Source organism: Furipterus horrens, unplaced genomic scaffold (genome assembly GCF_987537825.1).
Source record: "Furipterus horrens unplaced genomic scaffold, mFurHor1.1.pri manual_scaffold_2, whole genome shotgun sequence".
NCBI lineage: Eukaryota > Metazoa > Chordata > Mammalia > Chiroptera > Furipteridae > Furipterus > Furipterus horrens.
The window spans coordinates 47,097,803-47,122,897 of NW_028327172.1; the positions used below are offsets into that span (position 1 = coordinate 47,097,803).

The 25,095-nt window shown below is 50.1% G+C and overlaps 1 protein-coding gene across 5 annotated transcripts in view; it reads right to left on the minus strand.

Moving 5' to 3' along the window:
- ARRB1 (arrestin beta 1) overlaps positions 1 to 17,042 on the minus strand; it is a 66,752-nt gene extending 49,710 nt beyond the window's left edge. For 4 of the 5 annotated variants that reach the window (XM_090265494.1, XM_090265477.1, XM_090265475.1 and 1 more), the window contains exon 1: positions 16,898 to 17,042. In XM_090265494.1, coding sequence (XP_090121620.1) covers positions 16,898 to 16,917 — 20 coding nt within the window. In that variant the 5' untranslated portion in view covers positions 16,918 to 17,042. Of the gene's footprint in view, positions 1 to 651; positions 766 to 16,897 lie in introns of all 5 variants that reach the window. The other variant, XM_090265476.1, reaches the window with a different exon arrangement.
- Positions 17,043 to 25,095: the final 8,053 nt, after the last annotated feature.

Here is a 25,095-nt window from a genome sequence, read left to right on the forward strand (position 1 = left end):
ACCAACTGAGCTACACTAGGGCTCCAACTCTCTTCTTAGCCTAGTCTCTACACAGCTGCAGTGTGAACCTTCAGATCCTGCCTCCCCTGCAAGCTGTGTGGCCTTGAGTAAATTGCTTCATTTAGCTGATCCTTGATTTCCTCATCTGCAGACAGGGACCCTACTTGTGGGTCAATTAGGAAGATTAAAGAGAAAGCATATACCAGCACTTCAAGGGCAAAGGAGGAGTCCAGGAAAAGCTGTTGAAGGAAAAGTGCTTCTCTTTGGCTCCCCAGCCCGTCCAACCCCTCCTAGCCCTAATCCTTGAATCTCTCTCCGTTCCAAAGGCAGAAGGGAAGAGCCTCGCCCCTGGGCTGGCCCCTGGCTGGACATAACTGTTTATGCCAAGTCCAGCCTCTCAGGGACAAGTTATTTGCTCTGCTTGTAATTAATTGCAGAAGGCCCGGCTGGGTAATAAACTCTGCCGGGGAAACATAAACTGTTTGCACAGAGCTCCGAATCCATTGTGAAGCCAGTAGAGAGGGTCTGAGGAAAAGAATGTTCTCCCCAGTCTCCTCCTAGCCAGAGGCGGTGAGGTCACTGAAGGTCAGAACTAGAACAACACCTCAGAGAGCATTTGAAAAACAGCAGCTGATGTGACTGGGAGCTTACCTTGTTCCAGGCACAGCTGAGCACTTGATTATCTGGGACCATTATTTTCCTCATTTTAAAGAAGAAGAAACTGAAGCTGAAAGGGTGACTTGCCTCAACGAGAAAGTGGCTGGGCTGAAAGGGACACCAGGTCTGACTTCAGAGAAGGGAAAGAAAAGGACACAGCCATTCATTCAACAAAAATGTGTATATATCCCCTGTGCCAGGCACTGGGATGTGGAGACACAGCTCTGGTGGCCCTTGCATTCCATTTGGGGACAGGCAGATCTCAAATGCTAACCAAATAATGATTCAATTACAGAGGTGCTAGAAAGAAAACACAAAGTCCCTTGTGCAGCAGGATACAATTGGCCATTCAAGCTCTGCAAGGCAGACCACATAGTAGGCCTCAGCAGAAACACATAGTAGGTGCACAGTGAGTTTCTGTCTTTTCTTTGGGCCCGTACAGCTTCTGACCAACCAATGCAAAGTGTTTCAAAGGTACTGTGCCAGAGCTGGAGGCATAATGCTGGAAGAACAAGACAGAACCCCTGCCCCCAGGCAGCCCACAGTCCAACTTGGGGTAAAGGGGTGAAGTGCAAGGCAGGTTGATGAGGGTCATGGGACAGAAAAGAGGGACAGCCAACATTTATTGAGCATCTCTTTGTGCCAGGCACTGTGCTAAGCCCTACATTATCTCATTTAAGCCTATCACAACCTTGGGGTGGGGGTGGGGAGAATGCTATCACCCCCATTCTAAAGATGAGAAAACTGAGGCTCAGAAAGATTACACAACTGTTTCAAGGTCACAGACATAACAAGTATAGGAGTGGGATCTGAAACCTGGCCTGACACCAAAGCCTGACACCATAGCTCCCACTCCAGCCTCCTCCCTCCCCACCCTGAAGGGGACACTCAGGGCAACCACCACTCAGCACCCCCACAACACTGCAGGGGAAGCAGCGCACCCTGCTGGCCTGGCTCCCTTTCTGAGCAGGAAAGGTCAGCTCAGCCTGCCCAGGAACTCGACTCAGGCACAAAACAGGTCAGGCTCCTCACTCACCCCTGCCCGCCCGTCCCCTACCCAGGAGCAGGGAAGGTCAGTCCAGACTTCCGCCCTGCCCCCCTCCCACCAAAGGGCCAGTTTACATCAGCCCTTCCCAGGGAGCTGCATTTCACAGCTTATAAACACTTCTACCATCTTAGCTCATCTTACCACCCCCACCACCCCCATCCCAGCAGCTGTATCCCCTAGTGGACAGCGTCAGGCACAGCACAGGTGGCCGCCACAGCAGATCTGGCTCCTTCCCAGTGGAAGGGGTGGGCTCCCCTGAGCCATCTCCATCCAGCTTCCACCAGTATTTACTGAGCTCCCACGTCAACCCTGGGGCTGTACCAGGCAGTTTTATCTCTGGTACATTATCTAAACTTTCCCACAGCCCTTTTGGGTAGGTATTATGTCCACTTTGCAGATGGGTAAGATTGAAGGCAGAGAGGCCTTTTCCAGTCTCTTATTTACACAGCAAGCAGGAGCTGTGAGCTGCGCCTGGCCCAGAGCTGGCTCTGTGAGACGCCTTTCAGGTCCACCGTAGCAGGGAGGGCTCTAACTGATGACCAGGTCCACAGGGTGGGATGAGACCTCTTTGAGGACATGCAGCAACGTGGCACCAATGTCCTGGCACAAAGCACCACCAAGCCAGAGCAGGGACAATTCCAGGCTTGAATGAACCTAAATGATGTTCATAGAGTTTGGAAGCCCTCTTTAAAAAAAAAAGAAAGAAAAGAAAGCACAAGAAATCTTCCTTTTGCACATTTCACAAAACTCCTGGGCACGTAGATGCATTGCTAGGCCTTGGAAAAGGTCCTGGAGTTTGAAGGACCTGAAGCTGCAGCTGCACCAGCCTCACGGTGAACCCGCCTCTGGGCTGGAGGAAGGGCCCAGAGGCGATTTGAGCACAACTCGCCTTCACAAAGGCCCTGCCTCCAGCCCAACAGACAGATGAGGCTCCTGAGGGCATTCCTTCTTCTTTCTCTCTCTTGCCCAGGTTTCAGGAGGAGCAGAGCCCATCTGAGCGCAGGGGGTGTGTGCAGACGCGGACAGCACCACTGGATTTCTGTGATCCTGGGGCACAACCCAGGGAAAACCCTCTTACGTCTGGGTGGGCGGGCTCAGCCGCCACCTGGGCTGGAAGCCTGGACCAGCAGGAGCAGCTCTATGAGAACTGCCCCCCTCCCCAAATATTTGAAGGGCATGACGCAGTTTACCAATGTTCCCATGTCCCACATCCCATTTGGCCCACACAATGGCCCTGGGAGTCATACAGAGCAAGTTTACAGAAGAGGACAGCAGAGGACACTCGGCATGCCTACTATGTGCCAGGCATGCCAAGGCACCTTCCACAAGCAACACCTCACAACACCTCACAGACACCCTGACAGGAAGGGCTGTCTCCCCTTGGAACGTGTGGGGACACTGAGGCCTTGCTCATTCTCCAGGCCTGGGCCCTGCTCTCCCACCTCACAGCCCTGGCTCCAAAGGCAATGGGCAGACAAGCAGTAACACAGTGGGCTGGGGAGGAAGAGGCCTCCAGCTTCCGAGACAGGGGAGCAGCTGGGGGCTCACTATAGCCTTCCCAGAAAAAGCGGAACTCAACAACTGACACTGGATGTATCAGAGGAAGAGTGCACGGGCCTCAGAAGCCTGGAACCTGCTTGACAGCAACAGCCTTATAGACTCACGGCCCTGTGTCTTCCCACACCCTGCCAAGCAGTAGAGGGTCCCACACCCACTCCCCCTCACCTTCCACCTGCTGGGCCTTCTAGACCCTTCACAAGACCACACCTCTCACCCCACAAACCAGCCACCCAGTGCTTGCTCCTGCTCATCCAAGTCCTACCTCTGTCCCTCCCTCATGATTCATTCAGTCATATGTCCATTTTACAAACCCTTTTGGAGAATGTAGCATCGGGTAACAAATTGTCCCCATTTGCCCAGAACTGCAGGGTTTCCCAAGATGCAGAACCCAGAGTCCCAGGAGACCTAGGATGATTGATCACCCTTGTGTACTGTGTCTGGCCTTCTGCTGAGCACTGAGGACACCCTGCCCATGGCCACTGCCCTGGAGACACTTCCAGTCTGAGAACAGCCCTCACTCAGCGAGGAACCACTCCCAATGGCACCTGCTCAGCACCTCACACACGTTATCACCTGCAACCGTGGGAGGAGGATATCATCACTTCTGTGGCCTCCAGAAGGAAACTAAGACTCGGAAAGTGAGACGACCTGTGCAGAGTCACGGAGCTGTAAGTGACTTGCCAACACTTGAACTCAGCTCCAATGACACAGATAAAGGAAAAGGTAGGTTCCAGCATGAACATTAAGAAGACAGAAAAATATAAAGACATGTTTTATTTAATCAGTTTTGTAGCCTCAGTGTCTGGTATGTTCTAGAAGTTCAGAAAATGTGTGTGGAAGGAAGAAAAGGAGGAAGAGAGAGTGAGAGAGAGGGATGGGGGGAGGGGGAAATGAAGGGAGGGAGGAGATACATGCCTTTTTAAATCATCTCCAAGCTAGGAAATCCCAGCCCCTAATTCAAAATATATACATTTCCTTTTCACAGTTTCAGCTGTTTTCTTTCAGCATCAAGGCCAAGAAGGAAGTGAGAGAGGGAAAGAGTGCTTCTCCTTTGGGTCAGCAGCTCAGGGCTCACTTCCTCCAGTGAATCTTCCCTGACTCACTCACTCCCCCACCCAATTCTGGACCCAGTTATTTGAGGCCCCTACCAGGTGCTGGGGTCCAGGAGGTACCCAACACATATCTGCCCTTTAGCACATGAAACGGACATGTTAACAACCAACTACAATGCAATGTGCCATCAGGAAACCTGCAAGGCGCTAAGGGAGTGTGGAGGGGGTCGAGGGACGGCATCGTGCCCAAGCACCCGGCAGGTGGCCAGTGCCACATGTTCAACTGAACCACATTGACGTAAAATACAAGGGAGATTTCATCAGTCAGAGGAGGAAGGGATTCCAGACAGATTGGCTTCAACAAAAGCACAGAAGTGTGGAAAGTACAAAAACAGTGGAGGAGCACCCAAAAAGTCAGTGAGGCCAGAGCACTGGCTGGGCAGGTGGAAGAGTGGGAAAGGAGCATGAGAAGAAGTTTGGCACAGACCATGAAGGTGGACTGTCCTACAGGAAATGGGGAGCAACGAATTGGTTTTTAAACTGGGGAAGAACAGGGTCAGATATGAATTTCAGAACCAGAGGAGGGCTTGGGGGGTTTAGACTGAACGGAGGGTCAGCATCCAAAATACTTCTGCAATAGTCCAGGCCAGAAGTAGGGCTTGGACTGAGCTGGTAGCAGGGCAGTGAGGAGAAGAAAAACACTTTGGTGATGGGGACATGTATCCATCACGTCGGATTGGGTACCCCAAGGGTTAGGATTAGGATTTCCCTTCTCCACAGAGTTCCCTGCATGTACATGCCCTCCTCCAGCTCTTCACTCCAAAGGAAGCTGAGGCTGGAGGGAGCCTGGTCAGTCTGTGGCCTGGGTCAGGGGCTCAGTCTGGGACTGGGGTCATGGTTCTGTGTTTGAAAGTTCTTCCTATATAAACTTTTCCTTTTCTTCTTTTCTTCTGCAAAGTTGACTGCACAATGGTGACCATCAGAGGTGGCTGGATCATTGTGTGTGTGCGTACTGAGTCACTGCTGCTGCAGTCAGCAGTCTCAATAATATGGGAAAGAAACGTGTGTATATTAACCCCTCCATTATGCCGTGTGATCATCTTTGTCATTTTTAGGATATTTAAAAACAATCTATTGCAAAAAAAAAAAAAAAGAAAAAAGAAGAAAGAAAAGAAAAAGAAGTTCTTCTAACTGAGTTTAAAAATGCTTCCAGATTTCTTCCACTGCTCTGGGGCTGTAAAGACCCATAATAAAATCAGCCTACTAATGTGCTGGGCACTTTCATTAGCACAGATAGAACACAGAAAGCATGGAAACTATGCCCAGACGCTGAAAAACTCACCACAGACACAAAGCTACTAATAGCGGGGAGGGGAGAATGCCAGCCCTCTGCCTCTCTCTGCTATGCCCCACGGCCCTCTGGGGTGCAGAGGCTGCACACACGTCCCAATCCCACCACCACCCATGGCCCCAGAGCCTAGAACTGTTTCTCACAAGACATGGTTTCCCAACCATTTCATGCCCATTGCTCATCAGAATCAGTCATCAGACCTCTGCAGGGTCCCTTTGGACAAAGAGAAGCCTTTGCTCCCCCTGCCCTCCACCAGAGGAGCTCTGGGCAGACTCTGATTTCCAGTGGTGAGTTTGCTGAGCCCAGTGCCTCCTCGTATACCTGCCCCAGTTCCTCTGTCCGGGTCCAAACAGTCGTTGGACACCATTCGGCAGAATGTTCACTTTCACCCAGAACTTGCATCCTCAGGGAGTGCGCAGTCCCAGGACATCCCTTACAACAGCAGATGAAGTGAGTGTCTGACACTGTGCCTGACACTGTGCCAGGCCCATAGTGGGTTCTCATATATCTGATGAAGCAAAGTCCGTCCTGGCTGGAAACGTCTGTCACAAATACCACCAAGAGAAGTATCCCCTCTGGCTTCCCTTGAACTCAGCTCCAAAGCTGGTTCCAGTGTTTCCCCTTCTGAGGAGCTGCTCTGGCCTTTACCTTCTGGGCTTGCTCTGCCTGAGACCAAACTGATCCCCATTACCCCCCTTCTTAGAGCACGTTGTGATGATCCAGTTACTCTCCCCCAAAAGATACAGGCAGCCCAAGGGTGAAGACTTGTCTGTTTCCCCTTCATACCTCAGGTGCCCAACCCAAGGCCTGCAATGTGGCAGATACTCACTGAAGTGTGTGTTCACGGGAACCTCCCTGGGAGGGCAGGGGTGGCTGAATAGAAAGGGCATAAGCTAACCCTGAAACCCCTAGCCTGGAGCGGGGGATGGGGGTGCTCCTTGTCATGATGCTCCCTGCCACCCCAGAACCCAGGAGGGCCAAGCCCCACCCTACAAGAAAGGGCGTAGTCCTAGGTGGGAGCCAGGAGCAGAGCTGCTCCTTAATCAGCTCCCCACTAAAAGAGACCTGTCGCTGGGGTGGCCAGGCGGCTGCAGGGACAGGCCTTGAGTGGAGGTCTGGATCTGGCACCCAGCAAACATTGTTTGTGAAATTGAGTGGAACAAACTGGAAAATGCTGGCTGTTTGTTCCTCTGGTTTCAGAGAAGCTCCCCCTCTAGGGGCACTTTGCAGGCAAATTATCTCAGGACGCAGCCTGTTTCCTCTAATGAGGCTTCTCCCTTTTGCAGCTCCGCTCCCATGCGTGTGGGAAGGCAGGCAGTGTGCAGAGGCCAGCCCAGTGGCCAGCACCAAGGTAGCACACACAGCTTTCCTCCTAAAATGGTATGGGCAGCACCCACCACCCCCCAAGCAGGGGGATGTTCACAGGGACCTCTCAGGCCCAAGAATTCCGAGCAGAGCTGCACCTCCTCTATGCGGCCCCTCTGGGGACGCATGAAAGAAGGAAGCAGGGAGTCGTGCTGGTTATATAACCAGCTTTCTCGGAGTCAGAGGCCCTGGCTGTCACAGCCCAGAGCTTTGGGGAGAGGTTGGGGGAGGGGAAGGCGGCTTTCTTCCCTGCGTTTGCTGCCTCTCCTCCAGACTTCGGCAGACCTCCGCAGGCGCAAGAGCCCCAGATCCAAGGAGGCACCTCCGCTAGGGGTTGGGAGCCAAGAAGGGCTGTTGCCTGCGTGTATGAAACAGGGGTCTGCTGGCTTCCCTGACAGAAAGCCAGGCTCTGGGCTCCTCACTGGCACCTGGGGGCAGGCGCTAAAAGAGAGGCCTCAGGCCCTCCACAATGTCCACCCATGCCCCACTTCCTCCTAGAGTAGCAGCCATGGGTGAGGAGCCAAAAAGGAGGGGACCCAGGCTGCCCAAGCACCACTCTGCTCCACCCCTCCCCCACCCTGGGCAATCTCACTTCCCTTTCCTGCCATCATATGAGCTTCTCCTCTGGCTCCAAGCAGCCCCCACCCCCACATACCCAGCTGTGCGCACAGTCGAGGACAGGCCTGGGAAAGGGGCCCAGAGACAGAAAAGCTGAGAGCCACTCTAGGTCTTGAATAATAACAGTGACTTTTGATCAAAAGTCACTATCCTCTCTGCCCCAGCATGCAATGGTGTTATTATTACACCAATTTTACAAATATGAAACCTTTGCCCGAGATTGTGAGGGTATTGCCGGACAGCAAAGTCGAGTCTGTCTGACTCAGAGCCACACTCCAAACCTCGTGGCTCTGCCTTTGGGGAGCCGCATTCCCACACGCCTGGGGGTGCTACTTGGGAAATCACTAGACTGATGGAAAAGACACTGTGCAGCCTTAAATGGTCCCTCACTGGGAGCACTAATCTGCTAGGACAGTCATGATGAGGACAAGGCAGAGATAAGGACGTGACAGAGGCTGGCCCGAGGGCTTACCTGTGGCCACCACAGTCTTGCCTTCTGATGAATCTACAGCAACTCAGCCTGCTGTTGATGCCTCTCCCCTTCTAGTGCTAGAATCAAAAAGGAAAGGCCCTAGAGGCCTTCTGGACCAATGTTTCCCCTACTTTCTGCTTGACACAAAAAGGAAAGCAGCTCTTCCATGGTATCACAGGGACAGGGAAGAAGTGGGGTCAGAATCCCTACTCCTAAGTCATGTCACTAGGGTGCTGTCCCCATATAGCACCTTCTCTCATTTGTCATCAACTTCTCTCCCTGTTCTCCAACCCACTTCCTGCTTCCCTTTTCCAGCTGTGCTCAGCAGGTCCAGTGTCTGAACCCCCTCTTGCACAGCACTTCCCCCTCATTCTCACATTTCCTCTGAGCCTCACCACCCCCATCCCTACCTACCTACCCCTCCTCCCCTCCTCTGGGCCAAGGAGCAATTCTGGGGTGGTTTAATGAGCTGATTATGACCTCAGCCTGCTGGATTCAGTGCCCAGAACTCTGTTCCCAGTAATTAGGTTCTGAGTACTTGCCCAGTGGAAGCCGATGAGGAGCTCTGTGCTCTCCAGCTACATAAAGAGCTCCTTGATCACCAGTGGGTCATCGGAAGCCATGGTCCCCTCCTCATGCCAGGTCAAACCACATTGGACATACTGTAGCCAGATCCAGATGTCCATCCTGAAGAGGAACTACCCGTGGTCCCGTACCTTTTCTGCCCGGACCCAGAAAAGACTCAGGGATGTCTGAGGGTGGGGAATTCAGCCCACCCTCTGGGGGCCAGGAAAGGATGGCTCCATGGCAGGGGCAATTATTTGGGAAGTAGGGTTTGGACAAGCAGAGAGAAGTGAGGAAGGCACTCTAGATGGGGGAGAGCCACAGAAGCAAAGGCACGGAGGCTAGAATGAGCCACCAATCCCCTGGCCAGGTAGCTCTGGCTGTCAGAAAACACATTCTCCTAGCAAGGTAAAGCTGAGGTCTATTGAACTCCGCCTTTTGGGTCACAAAGAATAACCCCATGCCTGTGACTCTGGTCCACATTTAGACATTTCAAAGTCATCAATGATGTTCCATTGTCTTCATCAACCCCACTGCCCACCCCCCAAGTACATATTTTCCCAATGAAATACCTACATTCAGCCTCCTTCGCTAAACAAATATTTATGAGTTCAGTGCCATGACAGGTCTGCACAGGTGCTAGGGACAACACACCCAGGCTAGGTGCCCTTGGCCTCGAAGAGAGGACATCACCATTGTGCAAATAACCAACACCCAAAGAGAGAGTGAGAAATTGAAAAACCAAAATTAAAAAAAAGAGAGTGAGAGAGAGAATGGCACAAAAGGTCATAAGACACTTGGAGATCAGTGAGAGCTTCCCAGAGGAGGAGGAGGCCACATATGATCCAGCCCTTAAAGGACAAGGAGGACACTCAGCATTGTGTGGGGTCAGGTCATCACCACTGTACTGCAATGATAAAATAGGCTTGTGCTGAGACCTTTGGGGCCTCAAAAGTGAATCAAGCCCTGGATAGTGTGGCTCAGTGGTTTGAGTGCCAGCCTGCGAACTGAAATGTCGCCGGTTCAATTCCCAGTCAGGGCTCATGCCTGGGTTGTGGGCCAGCTCCCCAGCTGGAGGTGCGCAAAAGGCAACTCGCACATCGAAGTTTCTTTCCCTCTCTTTCTCTCTCCCTTCCCTTCTATATAAGAATAAATAAAATCTTTTTTTTTTAAGTGAATGAAACAGGGTCCCTCACTGCGAGAGCTCACAGCCTCATAAGGGAGACAGACTGCCCTTGTGCCAGAGACTCTCTCCAAGCTTTACTTATTTTAACTCATTTAATCCTTCTAACAACCTACTGTGCAGGCACTATTACTACCCCATTTTACAGATGAGGGAGCTGCAGCAGAGAAAGAGTTAAATCATTGGACCAGGTCACCCAGTCGGTAAGTGGCAGAGCTGGCATTTGAAACCAGGAAATCTGGTTCTTGCTAGAGCCTACCCAGTATTCTAATCAGCCTCTAATCTATGCTAATCAGATCACAGAGGAGTCTGTGGACACCCAGAGGAGGGTGTCTATGAGGAGGAAACAGCCTGGGCAGAGAGAATGAAACATTCCAGGACCTGCGGGTTACTGCAGTGCTTTGAGAAGTGGCAGGCTGCTGAGGTGAGGGCCTGTGGGAGAAAGCACGACCCACATCACCCAGGCCCAGCTCCCTGGCAGTCCCAGTGCCTTGGTCTGTGGCAGAGGCGTGAGCTGCCCAATCCCCCACTTCTGGTCCTCCAGAAGAAAGGTCACCCCAAACAGGCTAACAGAACACAAGAAAGGGGTGACTCAGCCACACATGGTGGCTGATTTGATTTCCATAGGGACACCAAGACCCAGAGAGGGTAAATGTCATGCCCAAGGTCACAGAGCAGTGAGTAAGCATTAGAGCATACTTCTGGGACCCCCCTGAGGTGGTGCATCCCAGCTGTCCACTCCCTACCCTCTCCCTGGTCCTTTGCCAAGACACACCCATCCATGCCCATTGGTTGCACAGGCTAGGAGAAGGGGGCAAAGCTGCAAAAGGAAGCAGCATGCAGCTTCTCTCTCTGAGCGAACCTAGAGGCTCAGGGCCAGGATGGGAGGGACCTTCCACCTCATCCAGGACCATACCTTTTCAGTTTCTGCACCTCTGGGTGCACCCAGAGAGAGAAGCTACACCCTGCATGGCCACTGAACAGCTCAGACCTGAGTGCAGAGTCCAGCCTCCTGCTGGCCTGACATCAGCCATAGCAGCCCACACTCTCAGACCAACAGACGGATCCCTCCCCGGGTACAGCGGGCCCCACTGGACTGGCTGTCATCTCCACCAGGCCCAGCCCAGACTTAGGTAGCAGGGAAGCTGCTCAGTCGCTGTGATGACTTCAGGGATAAAGTACTCCAGGGACCTGTTTGGTCCAGTCCCCAGGCCTTAGCCTCCTGGGGGCCTAGTCTGGCACCAGGTCTCTTGGGAAGGAACAAGCAGTTCCTTTAAAGTGGGACTAAAGATGGGCCAGTCCCAGGAAGGAGGAGGCCTGTCTCCAGAGAGATGACCCTGCCAGGGCCCCTTGCGGGATGGAGAGGGGACTTGGGACAACAGAGTCCTTTGTTCCCTTTTCAAAAGCAGCCATCCTATCCTGTCCCACCCTCTCTGTTCTACACCCTCAACTAGGACACAAGCCACCTTTGGGCAGGGCCTGTCCTGCACAAGGGAGGGAGGGTACCTGGGAGCCATCAGGGATGATACCTGTTCTAGCCACAGGGATCCTGCTGGAGACATGCCTCACCCTCAGGAACCCCCTGTCTGATGGAGGAGACCAGGCTCCCACCTGCACAAGTCGGTCCCATGGGGCAGAAGCTGGCTGCACTTGCAAGAGCCCCATTCTTCAAGGGGTGGTACATCCCCTCCCTCAGGGCTTCCCAGTCTGATGGAGGAGACCTCCAGCACCCAATCTCCTGTGGGAAGCACAGCTTCCATCCTTAGAATTCCCCAATGCGGAAGACCTAATGTCAGCACTTAGGGGGCCCCCAGGCTGAGAGGAGAGGCAAGAAGAGAGGACGGAATTAGTCCAGTTAATAAATCCCTGCCAGACATCTCCTATGGACCAGACCCCGGGGCAAATAATGGACCAGCAAGCAGGAAACAGAAATAATCCAACCACAGGAGCTCACCCACTGGGGAACAAAGATACCTGGGGTACAAACAAATGAGTGAAAAAGTACCTTAAAACACCCCCCTCCCAGCACCCAAGGCCCACTCATCAGGGCTACCATCTCCATCAACAGCCTCACCCCTCACACTTGCACACCCACATCCACTATCTGCACCCTGGAATAGGCTCTTTCTGTCTTGAACACCTAAGCCTTCCTCATGTTTTAGGACCCAGCTCAGGGGGCACTTCCTCCAGGAAGCCTTCCCCAAGACCCCTAAATGCCCTTCTTTCAGGAGTCAGCACAGACATGCCTCCCCTGTGACCCACTCATACTCCTGAAATGTCCCTTCCAGCCCTCAGCTGAGACTCACACGCCAGGCCACCGCATTCAGAGCCCTACCTCCCAGGGCCTCACACCCTTCCTCCAGGAGGCTCACCCCAGGTCCAGGCACGAAGAACAATAGAGTCCTCCCCCATCTCCTCGCACCTGGACCTGGCTTTGCCCTCACCACTCCACCCAAACCCCCTCACCAAGTCAACAGCAAGTGCCTTCTTGCTAAACCCCAGGGGTCTTAACCCAGCTTGTCCTCTGTTGGCCCTCCCCTGCTTCTTTGGCTCCCAGGACACAGCCTCCCTGTGTCCTCCCTCCTCTCTCCACCTTCAGCCACGCCATTGGCCTTCTGTACTCTCCAAGGCCCCAGTGGTCCCTAACTATCCTCTCATCACAGGCCACACCTTTTCCCTGTGCCCTGTTACCCACCCTCCCTAAGTCAACTACCATCTCTAAAACCAAGACTTTCAAAGCCCTGCCTCCCACCTCCATCCCTCCACTCCCCCAACCCCCAGGTCCTGACCCATCTGTGCAGAAGTGTCCCTACACCTTCCTCAACTTCCAGGCTGGCTCCTCAGATGGTCAGTATGGTCACACTGGCAGCAGTTCCCCCAGTCTGATGTTCTTCCATAACCACAGCCTTGAAATGTTGCCAGCCCACAACTCAGAACCCCTGAACCCATGCTTCAGTCCCCCGCAAGGAGGCCCAAACTTGGAAGGAAGAGAGCCATGAAGAAGTCTGAAGCCAAGGCTGGCCTAGAATCAGGGATCACAGACAGTGGGTCAGGCTCAACACTTCTGTTCCCAGCAGCCTCACAAGTGACCTGGCCAAAGCCACAGGAGTTCCCCATGTTCTAGCCAATATGGGACACACAGAGCTTAACTGCCAAGAGAGACAACAGCCCAGGCTCACAGACAGCTAGCTGGTGATTACACGTCCCCATCATACCCACCTTCCTCTTCCACCAAAAAAGAAGAGTTCGTAAACATCTGTATAAAAGCAAAATCCATTCCATCCCACTGCTTCTCAGAAAGTCCCTCCTGTTTTCTAACTCTGATCCTTCATGTTGCCAATTGAGTTAGTAGGAACAGCAAGAACCGGAAGGGAGGCACAACCTGAGGATGGGGTCAGTGTAAACCAGACAAGTCCCTCCCTTTGAGTGAAAGCATAGAGCAGCAGATGGACTTTGTGGGCAGGCAGGCCTGGGTGCAGAAGCTTGTTGGCTAACTGGCAGCAGACAAATTACTTATCTTTCCTAGTGTGTTGTCTCATCTGTGAAATGGGAACAGCAGTCCCTACATTAATAGGATCACTGGGAGAACCAAATGAGATCATGCATGTCAGACACCCAACCAGTCAGGCTAAATGGCTCCCCCTCCCTATTCAGGTTTCTCTGTTCCATTCTCTCCAGAGCCTTCTTCAGAGCTCTGGGTCTCTCAGGCTCCTCCTCAGCCTCTTCAAGGCTCTCCTTGCTTCCAGGCCCACTCTTCCCATCCACCTTCCTTGCCACTACCAAAGGTCCCCTCTGAAATGAAAATCTGCTTCATTACCCACCCCACCCCCTCACACACACACTCCTCTCCTAATCACCTTTCACTCAAGGAGAAAAGCCCCTCTCCTTAGCTTGACACTCCAGGCTGTTGATGGCTGGCCTGTGTTTATCTCTTAAGGCTCACCCAGCATCCCCAGCCCAACCAACAGGCTGCATGTGTTGCTTCCTGCTTCCAAGCCGTTGCACATTCTGCATCCTCAGCCAGAAATGACATCCCCAATTCCACCCTCTTGACCTTCTCATCCTTCCAGGTGAAACTCAGTAGCACCAATGCCACCTCCTTCCCAGGAAAGCTTTCCTCCCCATGTTGCCTGCTGGGACGGGTTGGGGACCCCTCCTTAGCCTCTCACAGCACATGTCACCTTGCATCATAATCACCCAGTCTGTTCTACATCCTTTGGGGACAGGCAGGAGTCATTCATCATGAACCCCCAGCCCTGACATTCAATCAATATTTGCTGGACAGATGTATGGTTGCTCCCAGAGCACCCTGTGAGAACAGCAGCAAACTACCTGCCCACAGTGAGTCCTATCCAGGCATCTGTCTTCCCCCTTGACCCCAAAGTTCCTAGAGGGCACTGACAGTTTCTGATGAATTTCCATGGTCACTTTCATAAAGGGGATGTAAATCCAGGCTCAGGGATGGATGTGTGACTCCTAATCCTTACAGTAGTGGGCATGTGCCACTTCCTTGTCAAAGTCCAAGATAAAGCTGTCCCACCGCTTATGGAACAGAGCCCATGATTGACTTTGCCCTTCTCTTCCAGATTAATCAGGAAACCTGCCTGGAAAGGAGAGGGAGGCCAACTGGAGCTACAGGAAAACTGAGATGGGAGCAGGGCTATGGTTGGGTGAAGTATAGCCAGGCCTGGGCTCCAGGCTTCAGGCAGCACCTCCCACCCTGCCCAGTGAACTCAGTAAACATAAAGAGAGCCCTGAAATTTTTAAGAATGAATAGCTTCAATGTACAGATGGGAAAACTAAGGTCCAGAAAGGTGGAGACAATTGCCCAAGGTGTCTCCAGGGTCCCTTAGTAAGTTAGACGCAGAGCAGGGAGTCACAGCAAATGTCCTGCTTCCAAGCACAGCATCTCCAGTAGGTGCCTGGCTGCTCATGGAGTCCTCATCCTGCTGACAACCCATGGCAGCAGGGGACCAGTGATACTCCTCCCCAAGTCACAGAGAGGCAAGCCAAGGCCCAAGAGGGGCTGAGTCACTCTGATGGCAAGAAAGCAGAGGAAGAATGAAGGAGAACAAGGGCTCCTGATTTCCTGCAGAGAGAAAAGTCTGACCTCAATAGTCAGGAGGATCTTGGCTTTGGGGGACATGGATATGGAAAAGAGAGTCACACATCCTCCAGCTGAGGACAGAGTCCTGGGTCACAGTGCTGGCCAGCCGGTTACAATGGGGACTAGCTATCAAGGTTCAGGCAGACACCTCACAATTGTCTGAAACCTCACCCACCAGCCTGAGCCTCCACGTACAGAGCAGGGTACCCACCCTGACCTCAAACCCAGGGCTCTCCAGGGGTGGGGCTGTGCCAAGCAAGTCAGAGAAGTAGAACCATGTGGGCTCCAGTCTAGGCCCTGCCTCTGACCCCTCCTGACCTTAAGCAAGTCAGATAACCTCTCTGAGCTCTGGTTCCTCTTCTAAAAAATGGGAAGAGGAAAATTAACCTTTTTGAAGAACTGTCAGGATGGCTAGGAAGCATTTTCTAAATCTTACAAGCACCAGTTACCTCTGAGCCTCAATGTCTTCTTCTGGAAAATGGAAATAACCTCTGGAAGACCTCTCCCATGCTGTTGGGAGACTGTGTCAGATGGCAGTGGGTGTGAAATTGCTTTGTCAAAACATGACAACCACTGCGGTCATTTCTCCCTAGTCTACCAGCTCCTCCAGCACTCATCTTTGATCCCCACACTATGCCTAGTACACAGCAGGTGCTCAATAATTATTGGAAGCAAGAAGAGAGGGTGGGAAGAGAAAGGGAAGAGAGGAGGAAGGAATGAGGCACACAGATAGGAGAGAGGATAGAAAGAAAAAAATGCAAGAGGGGGTTGCAGGGGTAAGAGGAGGACATAAGGGAGAAGCTATCAGAACTTAAGGAAGTGGGCAGACCGAAGGGGCAGAACTAGAGTGACAAAGCTGAGCACCTGACCTGGGCTGTCCCCAGGGGCCACCCTGCCCCAGCTCCAGCCCACTCCCATTTTTGGTCCCAATTTTCTATTTCAGTGGCATATCCTCTCCCTTTCTGAGTTGGGGCAGGATCCTTAGAGATAGGAGCCCCTTACCCACTCCCAGCTCAAAACAGATTCTTGTCACCCACGCCAGGCCTCAGGGCAGTCAGAGGGAAAGGAAAGAGAGTGGATAGGATGCGGTTTCCTCCCCCCGCCCCTCCGCCCCCGTGATACGTGGGGACTAGAGTGAGTGTGTCAGCAGCCCAGGGTCTGTTAGCCTGTGACCATGGGGTGCTAATTTGTGTGGGCATTAGTCTGGTTTGTGTCTGTGGGGGTCAGTGTTGGTGAGGTCTTCTGAACACCATGTTAGTGAGGTATGTGCCAGCACAAGTGGTCATATCAGTAAGGGTGACAACATGTGTATGCCAGTAAGAGTGTCTGTTACAGTGAGCAACAGTGACAGTGTATGTGTGTAGGCCAGCATGCGTGTGCCAGCATAAAGGTGTGTTAGAGTTTGTGTGTTGGAGTGTGACCTAGGTATAACAAGAACGTGTGGACAAGTGTATACCACTGAGTGTGTGACAGTGTCACTATGTGATCAGTGTGTGGCAGTGAATGTCAATGTGTGTGCCAGCATGAGTGTGTCCATGGATGAGTGTGCCTGCGTGTCCACATGAGCGTGTGTGCCATTGTGTGTCAACCTACCCCGGACAGGCGGGTCTCTGCATGTGCTGGCCAGTGCCGACTGTCAGCGAGTGAGTGTGTATGAGTGTGTCTTGGCGCCGAGGAGCCATGAGCCCTGAGCCATATGGGGCAGCCTGGTCCTCGCCTCTCCGTACCCCCGCCCATGGCCCTGCCAGTGACTACCCGGTGAAACCTCCGGGACTCAGGAGAACTGAGTGCCGCTGAGCCAGGCGTTGGCGGTCCGGAGGTGACCGCGAACGCAGAGCCAGGACTCAAACTGGAACCCCTGCCCTTGCCTTCTTCCAGATCGGCCCCATGAGCACTGGACCGGCCGCCTATGGCACTCACCGTGTCCCTTTGTCGCCCATGGTCCGCTGCGGCCGCAGGGAGGTCCGCGGCGAAGGCGCCCAGGCTGGAAAATCCCCGGCCGGCAGGAGGAGCGCGGGCCAGCAGGCTCCCGGTTCCCTGCTCCGCCTCCTCCGCTCTCCAGCCTCCGCCGCCGCAGCTGCCGCAGCCGCCGCCCCCGCCCCCGCCCCCGCCCGGGTCACCGCCCGCCGAACCGCCCGCTCGGCTGCACAGCACCCAGGCCGCGGACAGGGGCGTGGAGCAGTGAGGAGAGTGTGCGTGTGTGTGTGTGTGTGTGTGCGCGCGTGTGTCTGGGTGTGCGCGCGCCGCCCAGCCAGCTGCCAGGGCAGGGCGGCTGGAGGCGTCAGGGCCTGCAGGGCATTTGGGGGTCTACACAGGTGCGTATCCAGATGCGTCTGTGTGTGCGCGCGTGTGCGTGTGTGTGGTGTATGTGGTATGTACGTGAGGGCGCACGCTGGGGAGGATATACGTGCGCGTGTGGGCAGGCGAGAGTGTGCTGGGGCGGGTACGTGTGCACGCCGTGTGCGCGGGCGGGTTAGAGTGTATTTGTATGGATGGATCGGTGTGCAAGTCTTGGTGCAGCCGTGCCTGCGTGCAGGCGCGCTCCCCCGGGCACACAGGGGACAGACAGCCTTTGTGTGTTCGGGAAGGTGAAAGCCCAAGGCTGAGTTCCTGGAGGCGCCCCTGGCAGGGTAGGGATGGGGGTTCGTGGAGGACTCCCCGTGTCTAGCAAGGCCGTCGCCCTCTGCTCCACCCTTCCCCCCAACCCTCACTCCCCACCCTTCTGGAGAGATAACACCCAACAACCCAACAGAGAGACAGGAAGCAGGGGTGGAGGAAGCAGGAGAAGACAGCGTCAACGCTGGGGAACTGCTGACGGTGGGGGCGGGGGGAACGGGAGTGAGCAGGGGCAGCGGTAGTGGCTGCCCTACAAAAGGAAGCAGTGAGAAGAGGAGATAAGAAAGGGGGCATAAGAGCTGGCCTGTTGAGCCTGGGAGTCTGACCTGGTGAGCTAGTATGATGGAAAGCACCCTGGCCCAGCTCCACAGGCTGCTGTGGGTGGCGTGGGACACCAGCCCTCCCAGAACCAGCCTCCAAACATGTAAAGTAGGAGAGGAATACCAACTTGCAGAATTGGTCATCGCTGTTTGCTGGTCCCTTCTGAGTGCCTGACACACTGTAGGGGCCTAGTAGATGTTAACTCATCCTTCTGTAGGCCTCTTGGTGTCCTTCAAAATCCTGGCCGGGGGACCCTGCTTTGTCTGAGGTTACTCTTGCTTTGCAGGTAGAGGAAGAGTTTGAGGTCCTTCACTCTGTGATTTGACTCATTGGCCCTGATAGGTCCCTAATATTGGCATATTAATGGGAGGAGAGGAAGCTATCATTTAGTCTGATGTGATTGTGTGTCTGTAAAAGCTCCTGTAATTATGCTCAGAAACAGATACCTACACTAGTTATATAGCCGGGTAAGGATATCCGAATAGAATTACTATAATTATGTCCAGATGGCAGGGGTTTGGGGGCTTGAGGGACTGATAGGCAGTCAGGGTGGTCCAGGGTCTGGACAATGTTAGGAGCTAGGAGATTGTGGATTAAGGCTTAGAACTCTCCTCCAGGCCTTGGCCTCTGGGCTTCACCCTCACCCCCATAGGGAAAGGAGAGGAAGCCACCTGCTGTTTCTGCTAAAGTTGGGGATCTTAAGAGGAATACACTAGAGTTCTCCATGATGAGAGGAGGGGTCACTGTGTGAGCCAAAGAAGACCCTTACCAGGAATGGAGAGGCCAGGTCCTGCCGCTCTCTGCACCAGTTTCCCCACCTAGAAAACAGGAGTTCTACCAAACCACATGATCTCCAGTGGCTCTCCCCATAGTGATGCCCAAAACATTATTTGACTCAATAGAAAATGTAACATTGAAATTATTTCCAAGTAAAACAAACACTGCGGGAAGATGCATCAGATGGTTTCAGGTAACCTCTGCCAGCACACAGCTCTTCCCAGCCCAGTTTGGGAAGTGTGACTCTAACATTCTTTCTTAGGACACTGAACAGATTGTAGCCTGTGGAGTCAATATGCAGGACTTCAAGTACATCCCTCCTAGCCTATAAACTTCATGAGGGAGTGTACAGTGTGCCTGGCACTAGCTGATGCTCACAATTCTATGAGATAGATGCTCCCCACACACACTTTTTTTTAATAAATGAGCAAACTGACACTCAGAGAAGCTAAGTAGTTTGCCCAAAGTCATAGCTTCCTCTGGACCTTGGCCTCACACCTCCCCACCAAGGCCCTCCCCAAAGGGAAGCTAATACATAGTAGAACCAGAACTTGGCCCTTGATTTACTTTTCATTCAATAACTGTTTGTTGAATGTTCCATACATGGTTCTACAAACTCACAAACAGTGATCAATAGGACAAACGAAGCTGTCATTCTAGTGAGGGATCTAGAATGGCAGAAGAGGAGCGAAGGGAGTATTTTTGCTTTATCTGTCAGGAATACAGCATTGCTATGTATTCCTAGTATAATTAAAATTAATAAAAATGTAAAAGTAGTAATCTTGAGGAGACCTCTATGAACATAAGCATCTAATTTCAGGCAGTAATAACTGTTATGAAATAAAACAATGATGAAACAAAGCACAATGGGGCAAGTGTACTTAGAAAAAGCTCTTCAAGGCATTGAGCTGTGGCCTGAGACCCGCAGGTAAGGAGCCAGCACTGTGCAGTGTGTGGGGAGAGCCAAGGGAAGCGCTACCCAGACAGAGGGAGTAGCAGATTCAGGAGGTGGGCCTTTCAGAAGCCCAGGAACAGGGTGAATGGGGAAGGAGTGGTAAAGATCATGCAGGGTTTGTGGTTGGGGCTAAGGAGTTTTGGGAGCCAGTGGAGGACTTAGGAGGTGAATAACAGTGACTGCATTACATTTTAAAAGGTCACTGTGGCTGTTGGAAGGAGATGTCTTGGAACAAGACAAGAGCAGAAGCAGGGCATCCCACTATTGCAGTAGGCAAGAGAGAACGGATAATAGTTTGGACAAGGGTGGGGGCAGTAGAAATAAGAAGAAATAAAAGGGTTCATATATACATGGAGGTAGAACCAACAGCACCTGCTGAGGCACCGACAGTGGACAGTGGAGAATCCGAGATTACTCTGAGGCGTGGGGAAGGTCTGTTTGTTCTACCCTCCATGCAGGCCGCCTCCGCATGCATTTCCCCAAGGGCACTGATGGTTGAGGGGCCCAGAGGCTCCTCCTTCCTGTCTCAACCCATTTTTAATACATCTTCCACCTGAAAACCAGAGTAATTTTTCTAAAAGGCAAATAGATTCTACTATTGAGGCTCATAGGAGATGGTCATTTCCAATGAGGTCCCAACTTGGGACAGTCACATGCTTGAATATTTACCACTCACAATAATTCCTTATTAAAAGATAAGAGAAAAGAAGTGTTAACCCTGCTTTATAGGTGAGAAAAGAAAGGCTCTAAGAGGGAAAGTGTCTAAGCCAAGGACATAGCAAATAAAAGATCTGCAGCTCAAACCTGAAGCCTCTGCTTAGCTGGTCAGGTAGTTGAATGTCAGACTGAAGTGTGAGTGGCTGCGTGGGTGGGTGGATGAGTTTTCAGCTCCCTGTTTAACAAAGGATCTGAGGCTGACCGGTGCATGCCTTGGAGACGTTAAAGGGTAATAAACTAAGGAGCTTCCCTACCTCTACCAAAACCAGAAACCTGGATGGAATCCTTGATTCCTCCTTTGATCTCCTCAATCTTTATCAAGCCAATCCTGGACGTCTATCTCATAAGTATCTCTCTACCTGGGGGATCATGTTAAGGAATTTGGTCTTTATCCAAAAATCAGTAAATAAGCTTTAAAAGATTTTAAGCAGAGCGGTGACATGCTCAGACATGCGTTTTGAAAAGATGGCTCTGGCTGTTGCGTGAAGAATGAATTGGACATGGGCCAGAGGGGATGCAGAAAGGGAGACCAATTAGGAGGCAGTGTGGGCAGTTTAGGGGAGGAATGGTAACTGCATTCCAGGGAGAGGACATTCAACAGCTGCAAAGCCAGGGAGAAAGGAGAGGGCATGACATTTTGGAGGAATTCAGATGGATCTCAGGCCAGAACACAGAGAGGCGTGTGGAAGGGCTGAAAAGGAGGAGGGGCCATCATGAGGAAGCAGGCTCACAGATGGGGCAGCTCCCAATATGTTTTACATTTGCCTAACAAGATTTCTTCATGATGGGATTACCGGTATTTAACTATCACTAAGTGGACAATTCAAGTTTCTCACTTGTAAACAACAAAATCAATTCTGGCTGACTTACACATACAAAGAACATATTGGCAGGCTAGTCAGGAAGTTGCAACTGATGGAAAAAGAACGCCGCAACTCGTACCCCCACTATTGCCAGCACTAAGCCTCGCCCCGGAAACTAGGTATGACCACTGCCACCTCTCACCAGAAAGGATTATTAGGTGGGCCTACATCTTTGAGTCCAAGTCCCCTGTGCATTTGATTGGCTGCCCTAGTCATGTGCCCTTGCCCTTTGCAGGACCCAGAAATTGTGTTGTTGGCTTTTGTGATTTCCTTACTGGGAGGCAGGCTTTAACTTTAGTCCAAGAATCATTGGGTGAAGGATTCCCCAAACATAAGAAGGGAGTTTAGAGGCTGAGTAGCCAAAAAATACAAACATCCACTTTACTGTGAAACTCGGCCAAGTAAGCTGCAGGAAGAACTCAGAGGCAGGAGATGACAGGAAGGGATAAGTATCCTTGTTAACAGAAAGGCTTTTGCCAGGTCGTCTCAGTATTGTTAGCTTTCTAAAATAAAGAGAGCGAGAAACAATGGTTCTGATTCTAGTAACAGTAAAGTATCTTTTATTTAGTTAGTTTTTTATCCTCACCCAAAGACATTTTTCATTGCTTTTAGAAAGGAGGAAGGGAGAGAGAGAGGCTCTCTGACTGGGGATCAAACCTGCAACCTAGACATGTGCCCTGAGACCAGGAATTGAACCCCGCAGCCTTTTGGTGCATGGAACAATGCTCCAACCAACTCAGTCACAGCAGCCAGGACATGGTAACGTCTCTTGTATCAGAATAACCCTCTTGCAGATAGCAATACAAAATTTAGACAAAATATGCCATGGATTTGAAGGCACCGAAGAGCAAGCAAAAACAGTCAAAACTGGAGAGAGTTTCATTCTTGAAAGATGGGAATCACTCTGGTGAAATATAATTTTGTATGTATTTCCCCTGAGGGATCTCCCCATTCTGGGCAATGCAGGGAAGCTAGAACTCAGGCAGAAACCTTGAGGGGCAGAAGGCTGGTTGAGATATTAGAGGAAAGAATTTGAGGTTGCTACGATGGCTAGAAATTGAAGGGGGGAATCTTGGGAAGGGGAGCAACAGTGAGACGAAGACTCCAAATCTGCCTAGAGACTGATCTCAAGTCCTTGCTTGACCCCCTAACTGTATGTACACAGGGATGACTCTCAGTGGGGAGTGGTAGCTAGAAAGCTGAAAGAACTGAGCAGAGATTTTAGATGTTTCACACCACGGGGAAGGTAAGTTTCAGTCTCCTCAAGTGATTGCAATTTAGTAAACACCTTGGGTTTTCCACGGAAACCTCAGAAGTGCTACACCTTAATAATAAAGACAGTGTTTCAAAACTAAGGATTTGAAGCAAAGTAAAGTAGACCCAATGGACCACCATTGGAAACAATCTAAATTGGAAACATGGATAGACAAAATAGGTAGATCAAATGCATTATATCCATACAAAGGAATACTGTTCAGCAATTCAAAGAAGTAAAATACAGCCCTAGCCAGGTAGCTCACTGGTTAGAGCATCATTCCGATACACCAAGGTTGTTGGTTCAATCCCTTGCCAGGGCACATACGAGAATCAACCAGTGGGTGCACCAATAAGTGGAACAACAAAATCCATGTTTCTCTCCCTTTCTCCCTCATTTCCTCTCTCTCTAAAATCAATAAAAATTAAATAAAATGTGAAAAAGGAAATAAAATACAAATACATCCTGTAACATGAATAATCTTCAGAAACATTATCCTTTGTGAAAAAAGCTACACACAAAAGATTGTACATTATATGATTTCATTTATAAGAAATGCCCGGAAAAGGCAAATATATACAGGTAGAGAGTAGATTAATACCTGCCTGGGGCAATGGTGAGAAGGAGGGTAATGAGGATTAACAGTAAATGGCATGAGGGATCTTATTGGGGTGAAGGAAATGTTATAAAACTTAAAAAGGATAATTGAATTGTACGCTTGAAGCTATTATTAATTGTATGTATGCCTATATGTAAAAGATGCGTCAATAAGGTTATATTTTTTAAAACTAAGTGATAAAAATCAACAGGAACTATTTAAAAATTAAGCAATGAACTGTAACAATTTTTTTCTCAGATCATCCCCAAAAGGGCAGTTAATTAAGAGGAAGAAATAAATTCCAAATAGAGGTGATGAATGTCCTCTTAGATTGCTCAACAATTGATTAATGAGTAGGAGTTATTCCTAGTAAATACAAGGGATTCAATTAATGAATAGTTTTAATAATCAAACACACTGAAAAAATTTTTAATGTTTCCCAGATTTGACACAAAATATGGACATTGAAAAAAATAACATAAAACTAATGACAGGGAAGTCCTCAATGACAAACTAGTTAAAGACTAAAAGCATATTTAAAATTAGTTATCATATACAAAAAAAATTAATAGAAAGGCCTTAAAGCTCATACATAAAAATCAAAGTTTAGCACCAAATTTGACAACAACCTTAAATTTTTATGTGACATTACCAGTAACAGTTAAGCTAAAAGAAACTTTTCTACACCATGAATTATTTTAAAAATAATAAATGAAATGGATCTGCCTTAACAAAGCATACAATTGAGCTTTCACAGTTCAGGACTGCCTGCTAGAACAAAAGTCAACTCTCTCAATAGGAAGATGACAAAATTCAGAGTCTCTACAGCATATTATCTAAAATGTCCAGTATAAAAATAAAAATGATTGGACAGGTGAAAAACAAACAAACAAAAAACAGGAAAATGTAACCCACAGTCAAACAAAAAGCAGTCAGTAGAAACAGACTCCAAATTACCCAGATGTTGGAATGATCAGACAAGAATTTTAAGTCAGCTATTATAAATATGTTCCAGAATTTAAAGGAAAATAGGTGTACAATGAGTAAACAGATGTAGGTTAGCGTCAGCACAGAAATAGAAAAATTTTTAAAAGGACCAAATGGAGCCCTGACTAGCATGGCTTGGTTGGTTGGAACATCATCCCATAACCAAAGGAGGTGGCTGATCGATGTTTTTCTTTCTCTTTCCCTTCCTCTCTCTCTCTCTCTCTCAAATGAGAATAAAATAAACTTTTTAAAAAATAACCAAATGTTAATTTTAGAGCTCAAAATGCAGTATTTGAAATGAAACATTTACTGGTTGGGCTTACTATCAATTGGTGGCAGCAGAAGTAAAAATGAGTGACCTTGAGAATTGGTCTAAATTATCTAATTCGAAGAATAAAAAGAAAAAAGATTGCTTCACTGACCTGTGGGCAGAATCATGTAATTTCAGTCCCAGAAAAAGAAGTGACCCTCCCCCACATCAAAGAAGATATACAGGTGGAAAATAAGCTTATGAAGATGCTCCATATCATATGTCATCAGGGAAGTGTAAATTAAAACAGCAATGAGAAAGCACCACACACCTATTAGAATGCATAAAATCAAAAAAACGCTGACTACAGAAAACATTGGCATGGATTTGGAGAAAAAGGAGCTCTTATTCAAGGCTGGTAGGAATACAAAATGGTACAACCATTTTGGAAGACAGTTTATGTTTTTTTAACTAAACTGGAGATATTTTTATCACATAATCTAGCAATCATGCTTCTTGGTATTTACCTTGATAAATTGAAAACTTATGTCCACACAAGAATTGACATACAGATGTTTATAGTAGCTTTGTTCATAATTGCCAAAACTTGGAAGCAACCAAGATGACTTTCAGTAGGTGAATGAATAAATTAACTGGAATGCATCCAAACAATGGAATATTATTCAGTGCTAAAAACACATGAGCTATCAAGAAGTGAAAAAATGTGGAGAAAACTTAAATGCATTTTACTGTGTGAAGGAAGCTGATCTGAAATGCTA